The following is an 18,743-nucleotide window of genomic DNA, read 5'->3' as shown; positions in this document are numbered from 1 at the left end:
GTGCAAGCGGGTCATTAGGAAGGAGGACGGGAGTAGCTAGCACGATCTGTCCGGCTTGCATAGGGATGTCTCTCTTTGAAGATAGACAAAGAGACATATAATGAAGAGCCACGCTGTTAAAGCAAAACATACATCGACACTATTAGTTTGATACATCAATACCATGATGTTACAGTCGGCAGGAGCAACAGCCAGAAGTCTAATTGGAAGTGTCATGTGTCCTACACTGACAAAGTGTGAAAACAGCTTAGAGCAATAGATACATTATACTAACTGAACAAAAAGCATAGTTCCTGCCTGTCCTGAACATCATCATTATATATTACTATTGTGATTATGTGGCTAGTAGTATTAGAGGTAGATGCAGCAGGATTGGCAAGAGTCGGGGTAGTGGTAATATGAACATTAGTTTAATATTAATAACATCAGTAATAATAGTAACAAGCAATGCAACAATGGCCATAACAATGACACAAATAATAATAGTAACATCAATCAAGATAATAATAATAATAATAATAATAATAATAATAATAATAATAATAATAATAATAATAATAATAATGCAATTGATACATTGATTTCTGTAGTGCCACAACGAGCCTAGTCAATTTCAGTGATTTCAGTGTGCTTTTACACGTTGAAAATGTTAAACAAAAATAGTTCTGCACACACATTATATAGTCTCATGAATAAGCCATAGTCAGATACATTTACAAAAATACAAACTGAAAGTACATAAAATAGTTGATTAAATACTGACTGAAACATGAAAGTTGTCTCTTTTCAAGGGAAAGTATGACCTCTATCCAAATCATCAATAAATGATCTTTTCACGTAAGTGCCATACATTAACCCATAATGTCCAACTGCATGATTATGTGTAAATAACGTGTAAGGCTTTTAAACAGGACTGATACTAATAAGCACATTGCGGCACTGTCCAAAAGAAAGTCCAAGTTCCTGAATCACCGCCTATGATTCATGAGTGTTTGTGACAAAGGATGAAGAAGCCCTAGCAGGTGTTTATTTAATTATAAAATGATGCAGGTAAGTCCATCCCTAACAGGGTAATGAACTGATTAGATTTTTCCTTTCATAAAACTCCATGCCAAAAAAAATAGTATACCCCTGTGTCCTGTTGCCTCAGTAACCTGAGGCCAGCAACTACCCTACAGTGGCACAGCACAGGCTCAGGTCACAGGAGCCCTCTTATCAGCTGCAGTGACAGTTAAGTCTCTACAGTGCTAGGGCTGCATTTAAGGTATGCACCCCTGCTTAACTTTCAGGATTCTGTCCTGCTGCCACACTAAACTGTACAAATAAGCCATACCCAATTTAGGGTATGGTGGCCATCATCTACCATAGTAATCCCAGTCAAAACAAAATAATATACATGTGGCAGTCCTGTGGGCCCAGTTCAGCTGTCAAATGTGTATGTGTATTTGTTCCAGACAAGGCTGACCCTGCCCACTGGACTGTAGCCTTGGGAGTGCTGCCTCTCTTTGTTCCTTGGTAAGAAAGGTAATGACAGCCACTACACAGGAGGCTGGCCTGGGAACATGAAACAAAGAATACACTCATTCACAAAGGGCAAGGCCTCACACCAGGGTGCTGCATTTCTAAAAGCCCTTGAGTCTATTGAGAAGGGAAAGGACACGATTAGTGTAGCCTGGGAGACATATGATATAATAGGTTATTTATAATGCACTTAATACCCAGAGATTTCGAAAAGCATGGATCCGGGGATCGAACCTGTATTGCTCTGTGTCGTCTTGCTTCCAAGGCGAGCACGTTGCCCCTGAGTTATCCTCCTGAGACAGGATAGGTGGGGCACATTTCTGCATCTGATTTCTCCCGTTCTCTCTATAGTGTCTTATCCACTTCCTGTAGCATAAAGCGCATTGGGTGTGATGACAGAAGGGTAAAGTCCACTCATTTTACAAGCAGGGATTGAACCCTCTAAAGCAGAGCAGGCAGCTTTAGTTCAATTACCTGTAGACTTTCACCTTTAAAAAAAGGAGTCTCAGACCACTTCTTTGAATCATCTCTGGAATCCAAACCTGGAAGAAGTGAGTGCAGGTGTTCCAAGGCAGAAGCAAACCATGTCCCCTAACCATCGCCAGTAGCATTGGGGATGAACTCTGCTGCGGGACCAATACCACATCTCTGTCAGCCACCCTGTTCCTTGACACCTCACAGTGTTACTGGACTGCCTGAAGGTATGTGTGGCAGATTCCCCTGTGTTTAGAAGCCAGAGAAAAAGACTAACCTTAGCCTTTGAGCTCTGTAGTATAACTAAAACCTCCTGAAAGCCTGATGCCTGTGTTTACAGCACCGACCCTCTGCCATTCGTGATTTCCGCATGTTCAATGTCAAGCAGTCCACCAGGACCCTTCTAAGATACCTTTGTCATTCATCCTTCATCCTTCTCTGAAACACCATTTCTGTTCAACTACATTCGCTGCTGCACCACGCAAACTGCAGTGCGTTTTTGCTGGGCTCAAACCAACAATTTACCACTGCCTTTCATTACTCAAGTCACCATTGGAAGCACCTGTTTCTTCATCGCTGCTCCTGTAAATCTGTCAATCTGACTCTGGTTTCCCCCAAACAGTGACATCCGAGTTTAAACATCTAATTGACTTGCCTGAACATCCTGATACCAGCTCAACTGCCGACTGAGCCTGGTGACCACCCGATGCGTAGAGCTTGAGTAGATGCTTTGTGACCATAGCTACCTTCCATTCGACCCTGACTCAACGCCAATTTGATGCTGGACCATCATGACTGCCACATCCTTGAACCAAAAAGAACCCACAAATGATGCAGAGAAGCCTGGTTAAATGCTGTTGAACATCCAAGACATTTGGAAAGGTATTGCTGACTGATATATGTCCCTCCTGGACGAATGTTAGGTTTACAGACTAGATAGGTCACCTTAATCCCTGTTACAGTCGCAGAACATATTCTTTGTAAATTTAGTCTTTTAATTGCCATTTCCCCTCTGTCTCATTACTGAGAGTGATGCATATTTTCTATCTTGCGTATTCTGTGTTAATTCTAGAGGGGTGGGCTTTTACAGTGTTTTCTAATCAGTAATTATACTGGGTGTCTTTGATTAAAATATGTAGTTTTATAGAACCCTGAAGGAACATTCTATTATTTTGGACTGTTTTACTTCACTGTTTGGGTTGCTACTAAACAACATTCATACCTCTCTTGAGAGTATAGCCTCCCCTTGTCCCATGTTACCAAAAAATTAAAAGGAGGTATATATATCTCAACTGAGTCTGTTTTACCTTTATAATTGTGTTGGCTCTTGGCTTGTAGAAGTGTGAGTGCTGGGTGTGTGGTTTAGCCTCTTCTCATCCCTTTACTCCCGTGGGGAAAAATTCAATTTGCCACAGTGTTACTTCACTGGAACTGGTGTAACACCCTAAGCTTAAGAGAGGTGATACCCTTATGAATTTTTAAAAGAATTTCTAATATAGACATACTTCTGTAATTATAGGCTGTACACACCTTCACAGGATGAACTAAGCAAATGCCCAAAGATTGTGGAGGATCTTGAAAATGATGGACAAGGCTGTGCAAGATAATGATATTGATATTGGAAATCTCCAATGCTGCAAATGAAACTGAAGCACACAATTTTGTTTACAGTATTTATCTGTTTCAGAAATGGCATACTAGAGTAAAACAAAAAAGCCTATCAGCCCAATCCACCAAGGAATTGTTCTACTTTCATGAACAAAATCTTAATACCAGTAAGAAAAATGCATGCATTTTGTGCTTGCCCACTGTCACAAAAGGGAGTCTTCTCATCCACAAATGACTTTGTGCATGCAGTTTGTAGGCAACAGAACAAGTCTGTAAGTGAACATGTCAATGGTTGAGCACAGCACATCTCTCATCACTGAACCCTGTCCTGATTTAGACAGAATGATGTCTGTCCTGATGTACATAGATTGTAATTGGTTATTTATAACACGCTTAATACCCATAGGTTTCTAAGCGCAGACCCAGGAATCAAACCTGCATTGCTCTGTGTCTTCTTCCTTCCAAGGCAAGCACGTTGTCCCTGAGCTATCCTGCCGAGATGATGTGCACACAAAAGCTAGGTCCAAGCAAAGTATGACCTTTATTTAGCTTTTTTACATTTCCATAGCCAAATAAGTGCCAAAAGTAAAAATAGCACTTTGTGTGAAAATCCCCTAGGGGCCTTTGATGTGAAATGCAGACCGTGCACTGACCTGAGTGGAGGCAGCCATGTACAAACAGATGCAGTTTAGAAATGCCCATCTGGGTGTTGGGCACATTCAAAACACTCAAATATGCTAGAGGGCTGGCTGAGAAAAAAATTGTAGTCAAAGCTAAAACATCAATCGACATACATGTCCCTTTTGTGAAAAAGGTCACATTCGTGCAGTCCTTTCTGGACCACTTCTTTATGTGAAATGACTATATTGTTTTACCTTCTGTGACAGCGAATAAGGAAGCCATAGTTTGATGGCTAATGAGTGGGGAATAGTGATCTCTCCAACAGTCGCACCTGTAAGAGCTTTCATTTATACACATTGTTTGTTTGATGTAGAACAGACATAGCACCACAAGCTAGGAATACCTTAGTCATGTGTTGTTGTTGTTATTATTATTATTATTATTATTATTATTATTATTAGCAGCAGGAAGTAATCGGAGAAGTAATGTTAGTAGTAGAACTTGTAGTTGTATTGCATAGTACTTTTGTAGGGAAATCTACACCGAAGAAAGTGCGAAAAGAAATAAAAGCACACGTTTAAAAACAAATGTGAGCTGCAGCCTGCGCACAGCATATGAAAAACAGCAGAAGTGAGAAAATGTGCGACGTTGGCAGCCCATCTACAACAAAAGTATATGTCCAACATTATATGGCAAGGCACGGAAAGTAATATTTTTAGTTATATGAAAGAATCTGTCAATCTTTTATTAAAACAGAAAATCTCTCCAACCTGGGATGAAAAGCACAACAGTTTATAGGAAAATTTAAAAAAGAATGGGGCCTTGCATTGTGTCTGTTTACAGGCCTGAAAATCAACTTTGTATAAAAGAAAGTACAGAGAAATTAAAGATATGTCTTTGATAGAAGTCAGATTGCAAAGAAAGGTTATGTTACACTGTTTAAAGTGACAATTGCAATATGGAACGTAAAATGACTTTTAAGGCCACATTTCTGAATCAAACAGCAGCTTTGGACATGGAAGGTAAAACTGCAAAAATCTCCCAACAAGCTACAGGACATAGGGAATGTTTTCCCATGAGAAAGATGCATGTACTGGCTTTGAAGCTCAACTATAAAAGTGTGCAGCCATGCCTGGACCTTTTGGTTTTGGGAACAAGCCTTCCATATGAAAAGAAATTGTACTCATTAATGACCCCATTGGTCATTTAAAATGCTAAAATGCCTTAACAGCATACAGAAATGATTCTGAGCATGGTCTCCTCTCAAATTGACCATCCCATCAGCTAGCTCTTCAAGGGGGAAGAAAATGTGCAACTCTGGAGACTGATGTCTGACACAAGGGATAGGCAGATGCTGTAATTACTCAAGGGGGAAGGTGACTGGGTTACAACTGCCCCTTTCAGCTTTGTACTTCAATGGACATTGCACCATGGCAACCAGCATTCTCAGCAGACATAACCAGCCCAAGTCTCCGATGCAAAAGAACCAACAGTATATGGCACCAAATGTTCTGTTACTGTGCACAGGAACTGGAGCTGCCATTTAATATTGTATAAAGTACAAAAAAAACACCTTTTGAATTGTACATATGGAATCATATTTTTGCCAGTAACTTTAAACAAAAGGTCCTAGAGACTTATTTAACACAACAAAAAACATTTTCAGGCTGAAAGGGTCAATCAGCTGAATGTAAAACAATATGCGTAGGTGTTTATTTCATTATGTAAATCAGGCAATTAGGGATATGTTCTCGCAGAAAGTCGCACATCACTGATTCACATATGCTAGCATTTGTGTCAGTAAACCTGTTATGTTTATTCTGAGCTGGTAATTAATTTTTGTGTAAATGAATCTGAGCAAAAAAGACAAAAAATGTGTAACACATACATCACATGCCATTCAGAAATCAGACCAGCATCCTTTAGCATGGTGTCTCAGAAAATTACAATGGTTTAATGTAGAATTATTCAAGATGACATCACATCAAATAGGTGGGAAACTGGGTTTACAAAGCACTCCCACTAGAATGCTCACATCATTAATATGCCCGATGATTCTGGAGAGGATGGTTGAGCATGATGGTACTTTTGGAACAGTGCCCAATCAGATACACTAACCAATTAGATAAGAGAAATTAAACCCACCTCTAAAAGGGTGGGTCCCTATGCTATAAAAGCCCAAACCCCTCGATTCTGGGGTTACCCACATTCACTTGCTTACTCACTGACTGGCTGACTGACTGCAGGATCATTGATCACAACAGAAAGGAAAATGGAAGAGTTTACTTAAATTATTGGACCAGTTTTTGGATTACTAGCAATACAATGCCACAGAGGTCTACCTGGATTTCAAGTCACACTCGATGCAGCATTCTGCGGTTGAATGTAACTTTTTAATAATCTTGAAATTCTTTGCAGATTTGTTGTTTGCCTGTGATAGGCAATTTTGAAAGAAAACATGTATTTCTCTTTGATGTGGCCAGTTTGCTGTTTTACTTTTCTGCATTGTGAATGTCTGCATTTACATTCACATTTACCATTTGTCTTTTTTAGGGTAACAAGATCACCAACAATGCACTTGTTACTGGATTAAGTAGAGGGTGTTGCAGGTTACTGAATGATGGGCTCCAAAGAGTCCAGCTCGTTGATGATGTCCTTTTCGAGATAATCTGAGATCTCACTGGGAAGATGCTCATCTCCCAGTCATAAGGTGGAGATGTCCTTGATACTATTATGCATTACCTGTTTCATGGGACAGACTAAGATTATGGCTCTCTTAGCTGTAATGTCGGGTTTGTTGTTTGTGCCCATTACAAGATCAGAAAGTGGTCTGGTCATTGAGGCAAGATCAAGGTCACAGTCGAGAGTGGGGTCGATGAGAGGATAGCTTTGCAGGATGACAACAAAGGAGTTTCTGTACACGTGATTGACCAGTGGGCTGGTGCATGATTTTCAAGTTGCCCATTTAATCCAGAAAAGAGGTTGAGGTTGAATTGGTGAGGAAAGCGTGTCCATGATGGACTGTCCCTTAAAGACAAAGTCAGACCATTCTTAAAGGAAAGTAGTTGTATTCCTTTATGGCTTGTGAATAACTATTACTAGCTGTGTAGTTTAGGAGTTTAGTGTAAATGCACAGTGAAGGCTTTCAAAAAGGGGTGTGAGTTTATTTGGGTTCTTAGAGTCTTTAAGGCAAGATAGGTGAATTCGAGCAAATGATCTTTCTAAACATTTTGCTCTGTTCTTGACAACTATTTTGAGTCCTGGGGAAAGAAGAATTTCTGAGGAGGTAGCAGAGTTCACAGCCAACCACCTCGTCTTTGTAGTAAGGATGGCTATGTACAGGTCTTCAATCATATCCTGGATATTGAAGGCATACATATGTATAGCTTCTGATTGAGTGATTAGAGTTCTAATGTTCACAATTCTACTTCGTTTGATAGCCTTGATCATGGAGAGTTGCAGTTAACATGGGAGCAATATCATAAGCCCTGGTGTGGTGTGTTGTTTCAGCTATAATCAGAGGGTGGGATTCCCGTGCCATTTGGATATTCAGGTGTATTGGCTGTGAATTCTCGTCCACAGTGGTGGGGGTGAAGCAATAAGAGGTGAATGAGGGTAGTTTTCCTCATCATGCTCATACTCTCTGGTTGTTGATCTAAGGCCAGACTGTCAGCACAGTAGAATGTGTAGGGATCATCGAATGACATCACACAGTCAATCTACTTCATATAATCAAGTGTCTGTGTGTGTTGCCCACACCATTTGTCTTATGTTATGATAACATTGTTGATTATTATCATGTTGAATATAAACACTGGTATTTGTATTACTTTATACTACTGACATTGGCATTATCATCTCTATAACAATGGCAGTACATGTTAAGTTCCCATTTTCTAAACTAGAAATCCCAAGATGAAACAAACACTTCTTCATGATGACCCTAAACTACCTTAAATCTCCAAATACTTAAAAGTAAGCTGGAAGGCAGGAAAAGGTTCTCATTTCCAAAAACAAAGAAACATTACGATAAATGTAGGCATTTCGTAAGTCGCCTTGACTCCATTAGATGTTTTCATTGGTAAAAATAAATGAAAAAAGTCTTCCATTTATATGTGTTCAAACATAGTTTGTTGATTAAGTTTTATTTTGTCGGGGAATTATTAGTTCCTGTTTTTAATGAAAACATACTGTTCTAAATATATGAAATCTATATATACATAGAAACAAATTTAGTTAAGGTGTAGTTAAGTTGAGCAGATTTAACAAAATAAAACCCTTGAAATTCAGTGGATGTGTGAAGTCATGGTCAGCTTAATTTGTCACATTTCCATTGATGTCCCCCATAATCTTATGTACCCCATCATGCCATTTTGTATGTCATTGTGAATCCTTTCTCCTATAATATGCATGTACCCATGGGTTTTGCAGCAGTAACACGGTGAGTTAAGCTGGTTATAACTTCCTACATCCCCCGATCTTCAAGGGTTTTGTTGTGTTGACTCTGCTCAACTTAACTACACTTTAACTAATGTTTTTTCTGTGAATTTCAAGGGTTTTGTTATACCATCATTTTTTTATGAGCCACTATCCATGGCCTTTGGCTGTGTCCACTGTACATGTTCCCCCAATATGTTTCTTTTGGACCCCTAAGGTCTGTGGCTAATATACATGTCTTTCAGTCCCAATAGCCAGGGCCTTTGGCACAGCCTTCGGTCATGTCTACTATACAAGTTACACCAATATGTATCTCTTGGATGCACTAGGTGACCTTTGACCATGGCCACTATACATGTTTTTCAAGCCCACTAGCCGGGATCTTCGTCCCTGGCCAGTGAACACGGTCTTCGGCTGTGACCACAGTATATTTTGAAACACTACCAAGCCATTGGCCATGGCATTCGGCTCTGTCCACTGTACCTTTTCGCCAATATGTTTCTTTTGGACCCACTAGGAGGCTGTGGTCACTTTACATGTCTTTCAGGCCCACTAGCCATGGCCATTGTACACGTTTCCCCCCGGCTATAGACAGAGACACTTATGAGGCCCTAGTGGCAGCCCTAGTCAAGAAACTGGTGATACAAGCAAATAGGCACTATGAAAGCTGTGTATTAAATCAATGCATCAGGCATCTCATGAGACGGTTGAGGAGTTCAAGAAAGAGGCGAGGATCCAAGATTGGAACCCTCCCGTCCCCTGCACACTATATGATACCATCGAAAGAAATTTAAGGATTCAGTTTATAATACATAAGTAGCACATACGTCCATTAATCAATTCCTACAAAGTACATTCAAGCAACTTTTTAAGTAAAAATAGCAATTTATTAATGAAGAATTTTTCAGCAAAGATATCTGTGTGTCCAATGTGAATGGCTGACGCGTTTTCGAGGGAAAATCCTCTTCTTCCTGAGCCTAATTGGACTGCGGAGAAATATCACATAAAAAGATGCTATAAGTATGCTGCCAGCCTTGTTATTCAATACAAGTATTACATTATGTCAATCATTTAGTGGAGGAGTTCATCACAAGGCTTTTACCAAAAATAAGTTCACTGCCATTTTTCAGCTTTTTTGGGTGATGAAGCAATTAGACTCTGCGTCATCGAAGGGTGCATGTCGTCAGTGTTACGCAAACAGCTCCTAAAGTACCCTGTGAAAATCAATGAGGTGATAGAGATGGCAAGAGTACACAAGAGGGTGGAGATACAGGCCTGCGCCATAGAGACCCCTAAGAAGAAAACAGACAGGGACGACAGAGTAGCAGCCCTTATCAGTGCAAGGATGGGGAAAGAAACACAACAGACCACCAGACACCACCGAGAGGGCTGCAGAGAGAAGGATACTCATAGCTGATACCAGGCCACGCCCCCAGAAACTATGCTACCACAGTGGATAGCTTTTTCGTCAAGCGGGCCATGCCCTGCAATGACCCAACAGTGCTCCAGGTGTTGGAGAGAAGGACATTTCCAGGTGGTCTGCTGAGATGGGAGGCCATTCCCGCCACCAAGCCAGCAACAGGCGACACAAGTCAACTGGAGACAGCCATGTAGACCAATCCTGCCAGCCATACCATGTTGACAGACCCAGTCCTACCCACAACATCTGAGGAGGATGATGAGAAGAACGGAACACAGAATATAATATGGACAGACACCCACGTATGAACCGCTGACACGATTAGAGTACTATGCAGATGCCTACGGCTACTCGAATGACCCATAAGCCAACTGGAACAAACTTTCATATGGACAAGGCCCAGAATTACCCGACAAATTTGTAAACCTCATACATAGGGCACAAGACAGCAGTAAGGCACCCATAGTATTGGTGATGATGGATGCGGTGACGCACACGTTCCTCAATGACACTGGGGCAACCTTCAACATTATGGTGGAACAGGAATTCCTGCTTGCAGGGAACACCAAGGGGCTGACACAGTCGAAGGAAAGGATTTTTCAATGGGGGCCAATGTACCGCTCCCGTCGATTGGACAATTTGGTAAAACATTGTCCTTCAAAGGGAAGAAGTTCGACACCACCATCTATGTCCTCCGGAGCCCAGTCCAAGGAAAGTGCCTACTCAGTTATTGCACAGCAAAAGCACTCAGCCTGACATTAAATTCAACAACAGCGATGTAGTGGTATGCAGTGAAAGCCAGCATCGATACAAGTCCATATGCCACCTAGTAGGGTCATTGTTGACCAAAGAGATGATCAGAGATTGTAATTGTAATTTGTTATTTATAACGCGCTTAGTACCCAGAGGTTTCTGAACATGCACCTGGGGATCAAAGCTGTGTTGCTCTGTGTCATCTTGTTTCCAAGGCGAGAGTGTTGCCCCTGAGCTATCCTCCCGAGACAAATTCCCCGAACTGTTTCAAGGACTGGGTAAACTGAAAGGCACAGTGATTAGCCTGCACCTGAACGATCAAGTCAAACCTGTCCCACAACACCCAAGAAGAGTGGAATTCACCAACAGGAATTACAACAGCTTCTGGACAACGACATCATCAAATGTCTGGCAGGGCCCACGCTATGGTTCTCACCCCTAGTAGTGGTGCACCAATGGCCAAGACTTTCATAGGTTCGCAAAACATCTAGGTTTCAATGACCAGCAGATAACACTGCTGTTGCCACAGGCTAATGGTATGGCGGATTGGATTATGTCGTCTAAAGGCGACCATCGAAGGAATGCCAATCCAGAAGGCCCTGTTCTGCATGCTCCGCTTTTACAGAAATGCACCACACTCAGTGACCAGGCTACCACCCGGGGACCTGATGAGAGCATACCAAGCCAAGACACGCTTACCCCAGTTGGCTCCCATGACCCAGCGGGAGCTGGAACACCGAGCAGTGCAAGAGGACGAAGTGAGAGAAAGGGATGCAGCAGCAAAGGAGAGCGCAAAGGAAAGAACGGACCGGACCAGGAGAGCCACGGTCAAGGAGTTGGAAGAAGGAGAAGAGGTGCTTGTAAAACAGTGAACACTGAGGAACACAGATACCCGATATGACAGCATCCCCCTCAGAGTGACCAAAATAAAAGGGACTATGGTGACAGCTGCCAATGCCCATAGGTCTGTCACAAGGAATGCATCATTCTTCAAACACTTCAGGTCGGACAAAGAAACCGTACAAGAGATGAAGGCACCCGAAGAAGAAAGAGAGGAGAATGAGGAAAGTGTCTCTGGAAGAGGAGATGGAGACGAGATAGAGGGGTGACCCAAACAAACCATCACAAGGTCCCGCAGGTTGATCAAGGAGGTGTGACATGGACGTAAGGAGATATGTGAGGGGGAGGTGTTGCAGGGAAAAAGACAGCATGGACTGAAGGGGTTAAGAGGGCGGGACTAAGCAGGAGTAAAAGGACGGGCCACAAAGAGGAAGAGGCAGGCAGTTAAGAAAAAAGATAATTTGATGTAAGACGTGTTCTGTTGTCCTTGTGTGCATGGAGATTTGAGGGATATAACGGTGGCACACATAAAAACAGAGTAAGGGAAGCCTTTACCTGACAGATGAGCAGGACTAGGCAAGAACTAGATAAAAGAGCCAAGTGATGCTGTGGGACCGCCTGCCACCAACATGCCTCACCTCTGACAAATAATGGACAGCATGTAGTCAGGATTGGAAACTATCAGTAGTCAGCAAGAGGAAATAACCTCTAACAGCACAACATTAAACACGAAGATGGAGCGTGAAAGCTCCAGAATCATGGAGGCAGAAACTCTGATTGGAAATGCAGAAGACATCATTGTGGGATTGAAGACCTAAGTAATTGCAAAATCCAAAGACCTCAAATGTACATTGCAATGCTGCAATGACCTGGAGTCGCGTTCCAGTCGTAATAATGGCTGCATAGTCAAACGACCCAAATATATATATATATATATATATTTCATTCTCTCCTTCTCTCAGAGGCCCCTTTTCTCTCTCTTTGCTCTTCTGTACTCTCTTTAACTTCCTTTCACTCTGATTATCTTCGTCTCTCGGTATTTGCCTTATTGTGTCTGACCTCTCTCATTTCCTGTCCTCATTCTTTTTAATCTGTACTACTTGTTTAGTGTGCACAAAGCTCAACATCCATCTTTTTAGTTAGGGCCGTTAGGTGTTGCTTGCGACACCTATAAAGCCAAAACTTTTGCATGCAAGTACTAATTCAAGTACAGGTAGGGAGGAACGGCATGTGACGATCGACTCAGATGACTTACATTTGAGGATGGACACAGTGCATAGGTGTTGTTTGGTTATGAGCCCTCCATTGCCTGTCCATAGCCATGCTAATTCCTACGGTCATTCCCACCCATTCCTGGCCCTCACCGCGCAAAGCTCCTCCTCATTGGGACACTTTGAGCTCGCTTTATTTAGGGCTTTTGATTCCGTGCAGCGCGCTGACGTGCTCAAGTAAGGCACGGCTACCTGGAATAATAGGACCATGTTACAAAGAATGTGCAAACAAGTTGTGAGATACGGCGAACAATCCTTCGGCATCATTATTGTCCATTATGTTTCACTCAGGGTAGGCACGTCTATTAGTAGTATTTCTTATTTCTTACAGTTGCAAGGCATGGTTGTTGTTTTTCTTTCTTCCCTGTTGCTCACTCCTTTTATTTGAAGTGATATTCTTTTGTCGATCTTACACTTAAAGTCCTTTTTTATCACCGTTAATTGCGTTTGTGTCTGTGCGTATGTACACACACGCCCTTCTGTCTCGCCCTTCATAGTTTCCTGTTTCAATATTTTTTTTTGTTCAACCTGTCTGTCTTCTTTTGTTCTAGAAATGACAATGCCCACCCCTTTTCTCTTTATTCTATTCTGCATCTCTGTTTCTGTCTCTGTATCTGTTTTTCTGTCTGAATTTCTAGTCGGCCTGTTTTCCTCCTTCAATTGCAAAGACATTTCTGCCATGTCACATTTTGAGCCAGCCATTTTGTTTTCATTTTTGTTTGTGCTACCTCAAAGGCAGGGGTGTTGCTAGGTCTGGAAAAGGCCCGGGGCTATGCTGATGTCGGAACTGTCGGGACTCGGGGCTAGCTAGCCTTTTGGCTGTAGCTCCTGAGATTCTATCTGGTGCTACAACCAAAAGACCAGTGGCTATAGCCCCCTTACCCCCCCACCCTCCTATCAACGCCTCTGCTCAAAGGGCAAAGTCTTTGTGTGCCATATTTAGAAGGAGAAAACACAATGTGCAAAGGTGTTTCACTACTGCCATTTGTCACCTGCTTCTGTAAGACCGTTTTGCTCAAGTGTTGCGATCGTGCTAATTCAGGAAAGTGAAGATCTGCTTGGGTAAATGCCTTTGTATACGCAGGCCCAGATTCAAGAAACATTTTAGTTTGGGCTATTAGGTCCCACTTGCGACACCTATAAGCAAAAACGATTGCATTGCGGTACATATAGGGAGGAATGACATACAAGGAGGGACACGGGTCTGTTGGTGTTGTTTGGTTACATGCACCCCCCCCCCCCACCCCCATTGCCTGCTCATTGCCATGATAATCCCTATGGCCATTCCCACCGAGTTCCTTGTCTTTCCCACCACAAACAACTCCTCATGGGAACTCTTTGAGCTCGCTTTATTCAAGCCTTACCATCAGGCTTTGACTTCAAAGTGCCTGGCAGTGTTTGTTTAAAAGCAGTCTTCTGAGAGTTAATGGCTTAATTAGAGTTGTAAACACGCTACAGGTATAATACAAATGTCTTACCAGGCCTGCCTTCAGCCACTCTATCTATAAACACTCTTTGGGCCTCATTTTGAGTAGGGCGGTAAGGTCTGACCAGGCGTTTGGACTTCAGAGCTAATAACGGTACCGCAATTTGCGGTACCGTTATTAGTGCCTTCCCCATTCCCATTGAGCCCTATGGGGGCTGAAATGGGAATGAGGAATGGCTTTTTCAATGGGGATTTACCGGTCCCACAAAAGTCGGACTACACTGGTAAATCCCCATTGAACCATACCGGTGTCGGTACCATTATTGGAGGCAGTCATGGCGCAAATAGTGCCATGACTACCTCCAATCTCGGAATGAGGCCCATTATGTCCTTCACTGAAGTACTGTTAAAAAAGAGCATTGGCAAAGCCACTGAAGTCCTGTTTAAAACAAGCATTGGTAAATCCAACATGTTTGGCTTGTGCATAAGTTTTAAGCCTTTGTCAGGTGGTGCAATTAGATGCCCAGGTACTCACACCTTTTTACACCTGCTACCATCAATGGGTATTTAATATATGGGTCTTCCGGGAAAGTTCCTTTCCCATGCCTACACAAAAGCCCAAACTGTTGGCATTGCCAATGCATGTTTTCTAAACGCTGTTTCTCTCCTCAGCACCAGCAGGCAGATCCCATTCATCCATAGTGGCAAGAAAGGGGAAGTTCCTCCATTACGGCTGCGAACGTGGCTGCCTTTGCGTGCTTACGGAAAATGGCTCGCATCCGTGGAATTAAGGAAGATTGCTACTAATGGATCTGCACGGCAGCGCGCTAATGCTCTTTTCGAGAACTGGGATATTACATAGTCCATAAATGCTTTATAATTGTAAGTGTAGCGGCCTTACTCCACCACAAACAAAACAAGATCAAATCATCCATTAGTTGGATAATTTACATATGGTTTACGGGCTACGGCGCGTTAGACATAGATAAAGAAATAGATGAATAAATGGGCGATAATGCATGCCGGATTTCAGTTTTCTATACAGTGTGGTCTGGCTAATTTTTGGTAGGCTAATTAATACGAACGCAAAGGTGAAGACCATTTAAAGCCAGAATTATAAACCATGTTTCTTCTTAAGAGGTCTGAGGCTTGTACTGCCTTTCAGCGCATTAATGGGTCTTTGTTTCTGTTTCAGCTGGCATGGGGTTCAAAACACAAGCAACAACAACTCCAAATTCAATATTTAAAATGAATTTGGGAATTGCCTCAAAAAAGGATTAAAAACAATGGAGAACAGTTTCTGTCCTGAAAAAAATGAAGATGCTTGCAAATTGTTAGGGTGTATATATATATATATATCAATGTGCTACCGAGAGCACTTATTTCCAAAATGTGACAGTTCGGATGAAAAATGGTTCTAATTCAAAACCGTAAGCAAACAATATTGCTTTCCGAAGCCTCAAAAGTTATACCTTTTATTGACTCCTTCTCCTTGGTTTTCTGAAGAGTCATCAAATATGTTCATAAAATGTGTTTTATGGTTTACAATTCGGTTTTCAATCAATAGTTCACATCCTCACATGACAAAGTTAGATGGATTTTTTTTCTTTTTTTTTTTTTTTACAATTTATCGAGCCGGCCCACCGCAGTCCATTGAGTCAATGGGGAAAAGATGAAAAGATCCACGGACCTGGTTTACAAAAGTGCTTTCAATGGGCAACAAATGAACATTAAAATCACATCTGCATTCATTTTTCAATGGTTTAAGTGCCCGTACACACAACATGCAGATAAATACCATGTGAAATAATTCAGCAAACCTCATTCATTAAATTCCAAGTAGGTTCAGGCAAGAGGGCCGTAGCACAGATATTTTGCAAAACTGTTCGTGGGACAAAGGATCTAGGACACTATTACGGAACTGGTTCATCAATGCAAGTGCAGATCGCATTAGGGCACACTTTGGGCATAATTTACAAAATGTTTAGTGAAGAGCAAATTGACGACGTTGTACTGAAAAAGTTCTCTTTACACTGCACTAAATGGGACAATTTTACAAAACTAGGCCCATTTAGCACGGTAGAAAGAATACTTTTGGAGTGCAAAGTCACTTTGCTGCACGCTGAACGTTTTGTAAATTAGGCCCAGTCGTGTGCAATATATATATATATATATATATATATATGTATATATATATATATATATATGTGTATATATTTGTATATATATAAATATAAATATATATATATATATATATATATATATATATATATATATATATATATATATATATATATATATATATAATGTGTCAATGTACTTTGGCACCAGGCAATGGAATAGATCTAGCTGAAACACTGCACACTGCCCTGGTATAAACATGTATTGAAAAAATATGGGCCTGATTCCCAGGGCCTTGTTCAATGGGATTGCACCATAATAAAACACTTTGGTGAATAAGGCCCATATGTTTTTTTTTTGCTCTATGGAAATGTTTGTCCCAGGGCTCATAGCACATGCACTGGTGCAAAGTGTATGTGATAAAGCCAATATTCAGTCAATGCTTTTTTTCACCAGGGCAAAGTTAGCCCTACTGCTGAGAACCAGAGAAAAGATTGTGCTGGTGCGAAAAGGCAATGAACGAATATATTTTTCGCACTAGGCACATTTTTACCCTACTGATTAAATTGTGCAACATAACACCTGCACTTGTGCAAGATCCCTGTAATGTGGACCCAAGTCGCTTTACATAGAAGAGCTGTGCGAGAGAATTGGCATGTTCAAGTGGGAGGCTTTTTCCATCTCCCAGCGTGGATGTTAGCCTTGGTGAGACACCAGATCACATGATCATCTTGGCAGTGTAAGTTGCCAGCCCATTAAGTGCCATAATGAAATGGCCATTCAATATTTACAGAGCTCTTTGCAAAAGACGCAAACCACTTACCTAAAATCCCTAGCCTGTAGTTCACAGTTATAACGATGACATTCCCATGACTGGATAAAATGCTTCCATCAATCATGTTTCCTGTCCCCTCCATGTAGGATCCTCCGTGGATGTACACCATGACTGGCTTCTTGTTATTCTGATCGTGAATATCTAAAAATAAATAAGAAATATACAAATGATATACACATTGTGTACAGTGCTCCTTATCGTAGCATTTATATTGATATGCGTGAAGTTGAGCTTTTTGGCTCTGTGAATGAATTGCTCCCTGCACTCAGTTTAACCACTAGGTCACAGGTTAAGGTCATGACATGTCTTGCACTGTGGCAAAGCCGGGAGAGGGTACAGCGGGGTAATTGTGCCGCCCCGCTCCCGGGTCCCTCCTGGTGCCCAGTGCGATCCCCAGCCTCCCGCTGGTGCCCTATTATCTCCCCCTCCGGCAACAAAAGCTGCCTCCGCTGTCTGCCACCTTTCTTCACCAAGGCAAAATCTCACATCAATTGACAATGTAAACAGGTTTAGTTTGTTCAACATATGTGTTATGTACTGTATTGATAATTATTTTGGTTGACAGTGGATTGATGTTTGGTTTGGGGAATCGTTTTCTGTTTGGTGTTTGGAATTATGATTTGTATAGGTGCCATTCTAGAGTATATATATACATGTGTGTGTGGTTATAGAAGTGTATCACTCCTTCTACTCCCTTCATTTCCAGCGTTAGGCAGACATCACACAGCTCTCTTTCTGGCTGCATTCCCCTAACTCCTCCTCCTCTTCCCTCATACCTGGCTGCTATTTAGGCATGATACTCTGACAATCATCTCTGCCTCAATGCCAACAAGACAGATATCCTTCTCATTGGTACACCTGCTCGTAGCTTACCCCTCACTCTCTGTCCAGACTCCTTGAATCCCCTCCCCTCACCCACTTGTGGGGAAAAACCTTGGGATCATCTTTGACTCCTCGTGCTCCTTCTCTCCATACATCACAGACCTTGCCAAGAAGTCCATTTTTCAGCTTCTCAGGGGAAATCTACCTTTGCTCATCTTCCCCAGAAACTCAATGGCTCCAGAGCCCTGAGTCTCTCTATGCTTGACTACAGCAATAGCCTCTTCTTTAACCTTCCTCTCTCTCCTTTCGTCCCCTGCAACTAATCCAGAATAGGACTGCAAGATTTATCCTTGCCCTCAAGCCCAAGAACTGCATCTCCCCAGCCCTAAAATCTCTCCACTGACTCCCAGTGACTGCAAGGATCAAATTCAAATCCCTTTACATGATCCACAAGGCTGTATGGGGCCTCTACCTCTCTACATCCATCTTTCTCTCCAGAAATACCTCCCAGCCAGAGTCCTTTGGTCTTCTGGCTCCAACTCTCTGCAGGTCAAACGTTTCTCCAAGAAGAGAGTAGGCGGTACATCCTTTTCC

At 41.9% G+C, this 18,743-nt stretch overlaps 1 protein-coding gene across 2 annotated transcripts in view; it reads right to left on the bottom strand.

The window, feature by feature from the left end:
• NLGN4X (neuroligin 4 X-linked) overlaps window positions 1–18,743 on the bottom strand; it is a 958,019-nt gene that overhangs the window by 264,633 nt on the left and 674,643 nt on the right. For both annotated transcript variants that reach the window (XM_069639359.1, XM_069639357.1), the window contains one exon: window positions 17,316–17,468. In XM_069639359.1, coding sequence (XP_069495460.1) covers window positions 17,316–17,468 — 153 coding nt within the window. The remainder of the gene's footprint in view (window positions 1–17,315; window positions 17,469–18,743) is intronic.

This window comes from Ambystoma mexicanum, chromosome 7q, assembly GCF_040938575.1.
Source record: "Ambystoma mexicanum isolate Mex_15411 chromosome 7q, UKY_AmexF1_1, whole genome shotgun sequence".
Lineage (NCBI taxonomy): Eukaryota > Metazoa > Chordata > Amphibia > Caudata > Ambystomatidae > Ambystoma > Ambystoma mexicanum.
The sequence above is the reverse complement of the archived record's forward strand: the minus strand, read 5'-3'. Positions and strand labels throughout refer to the sequence as shown.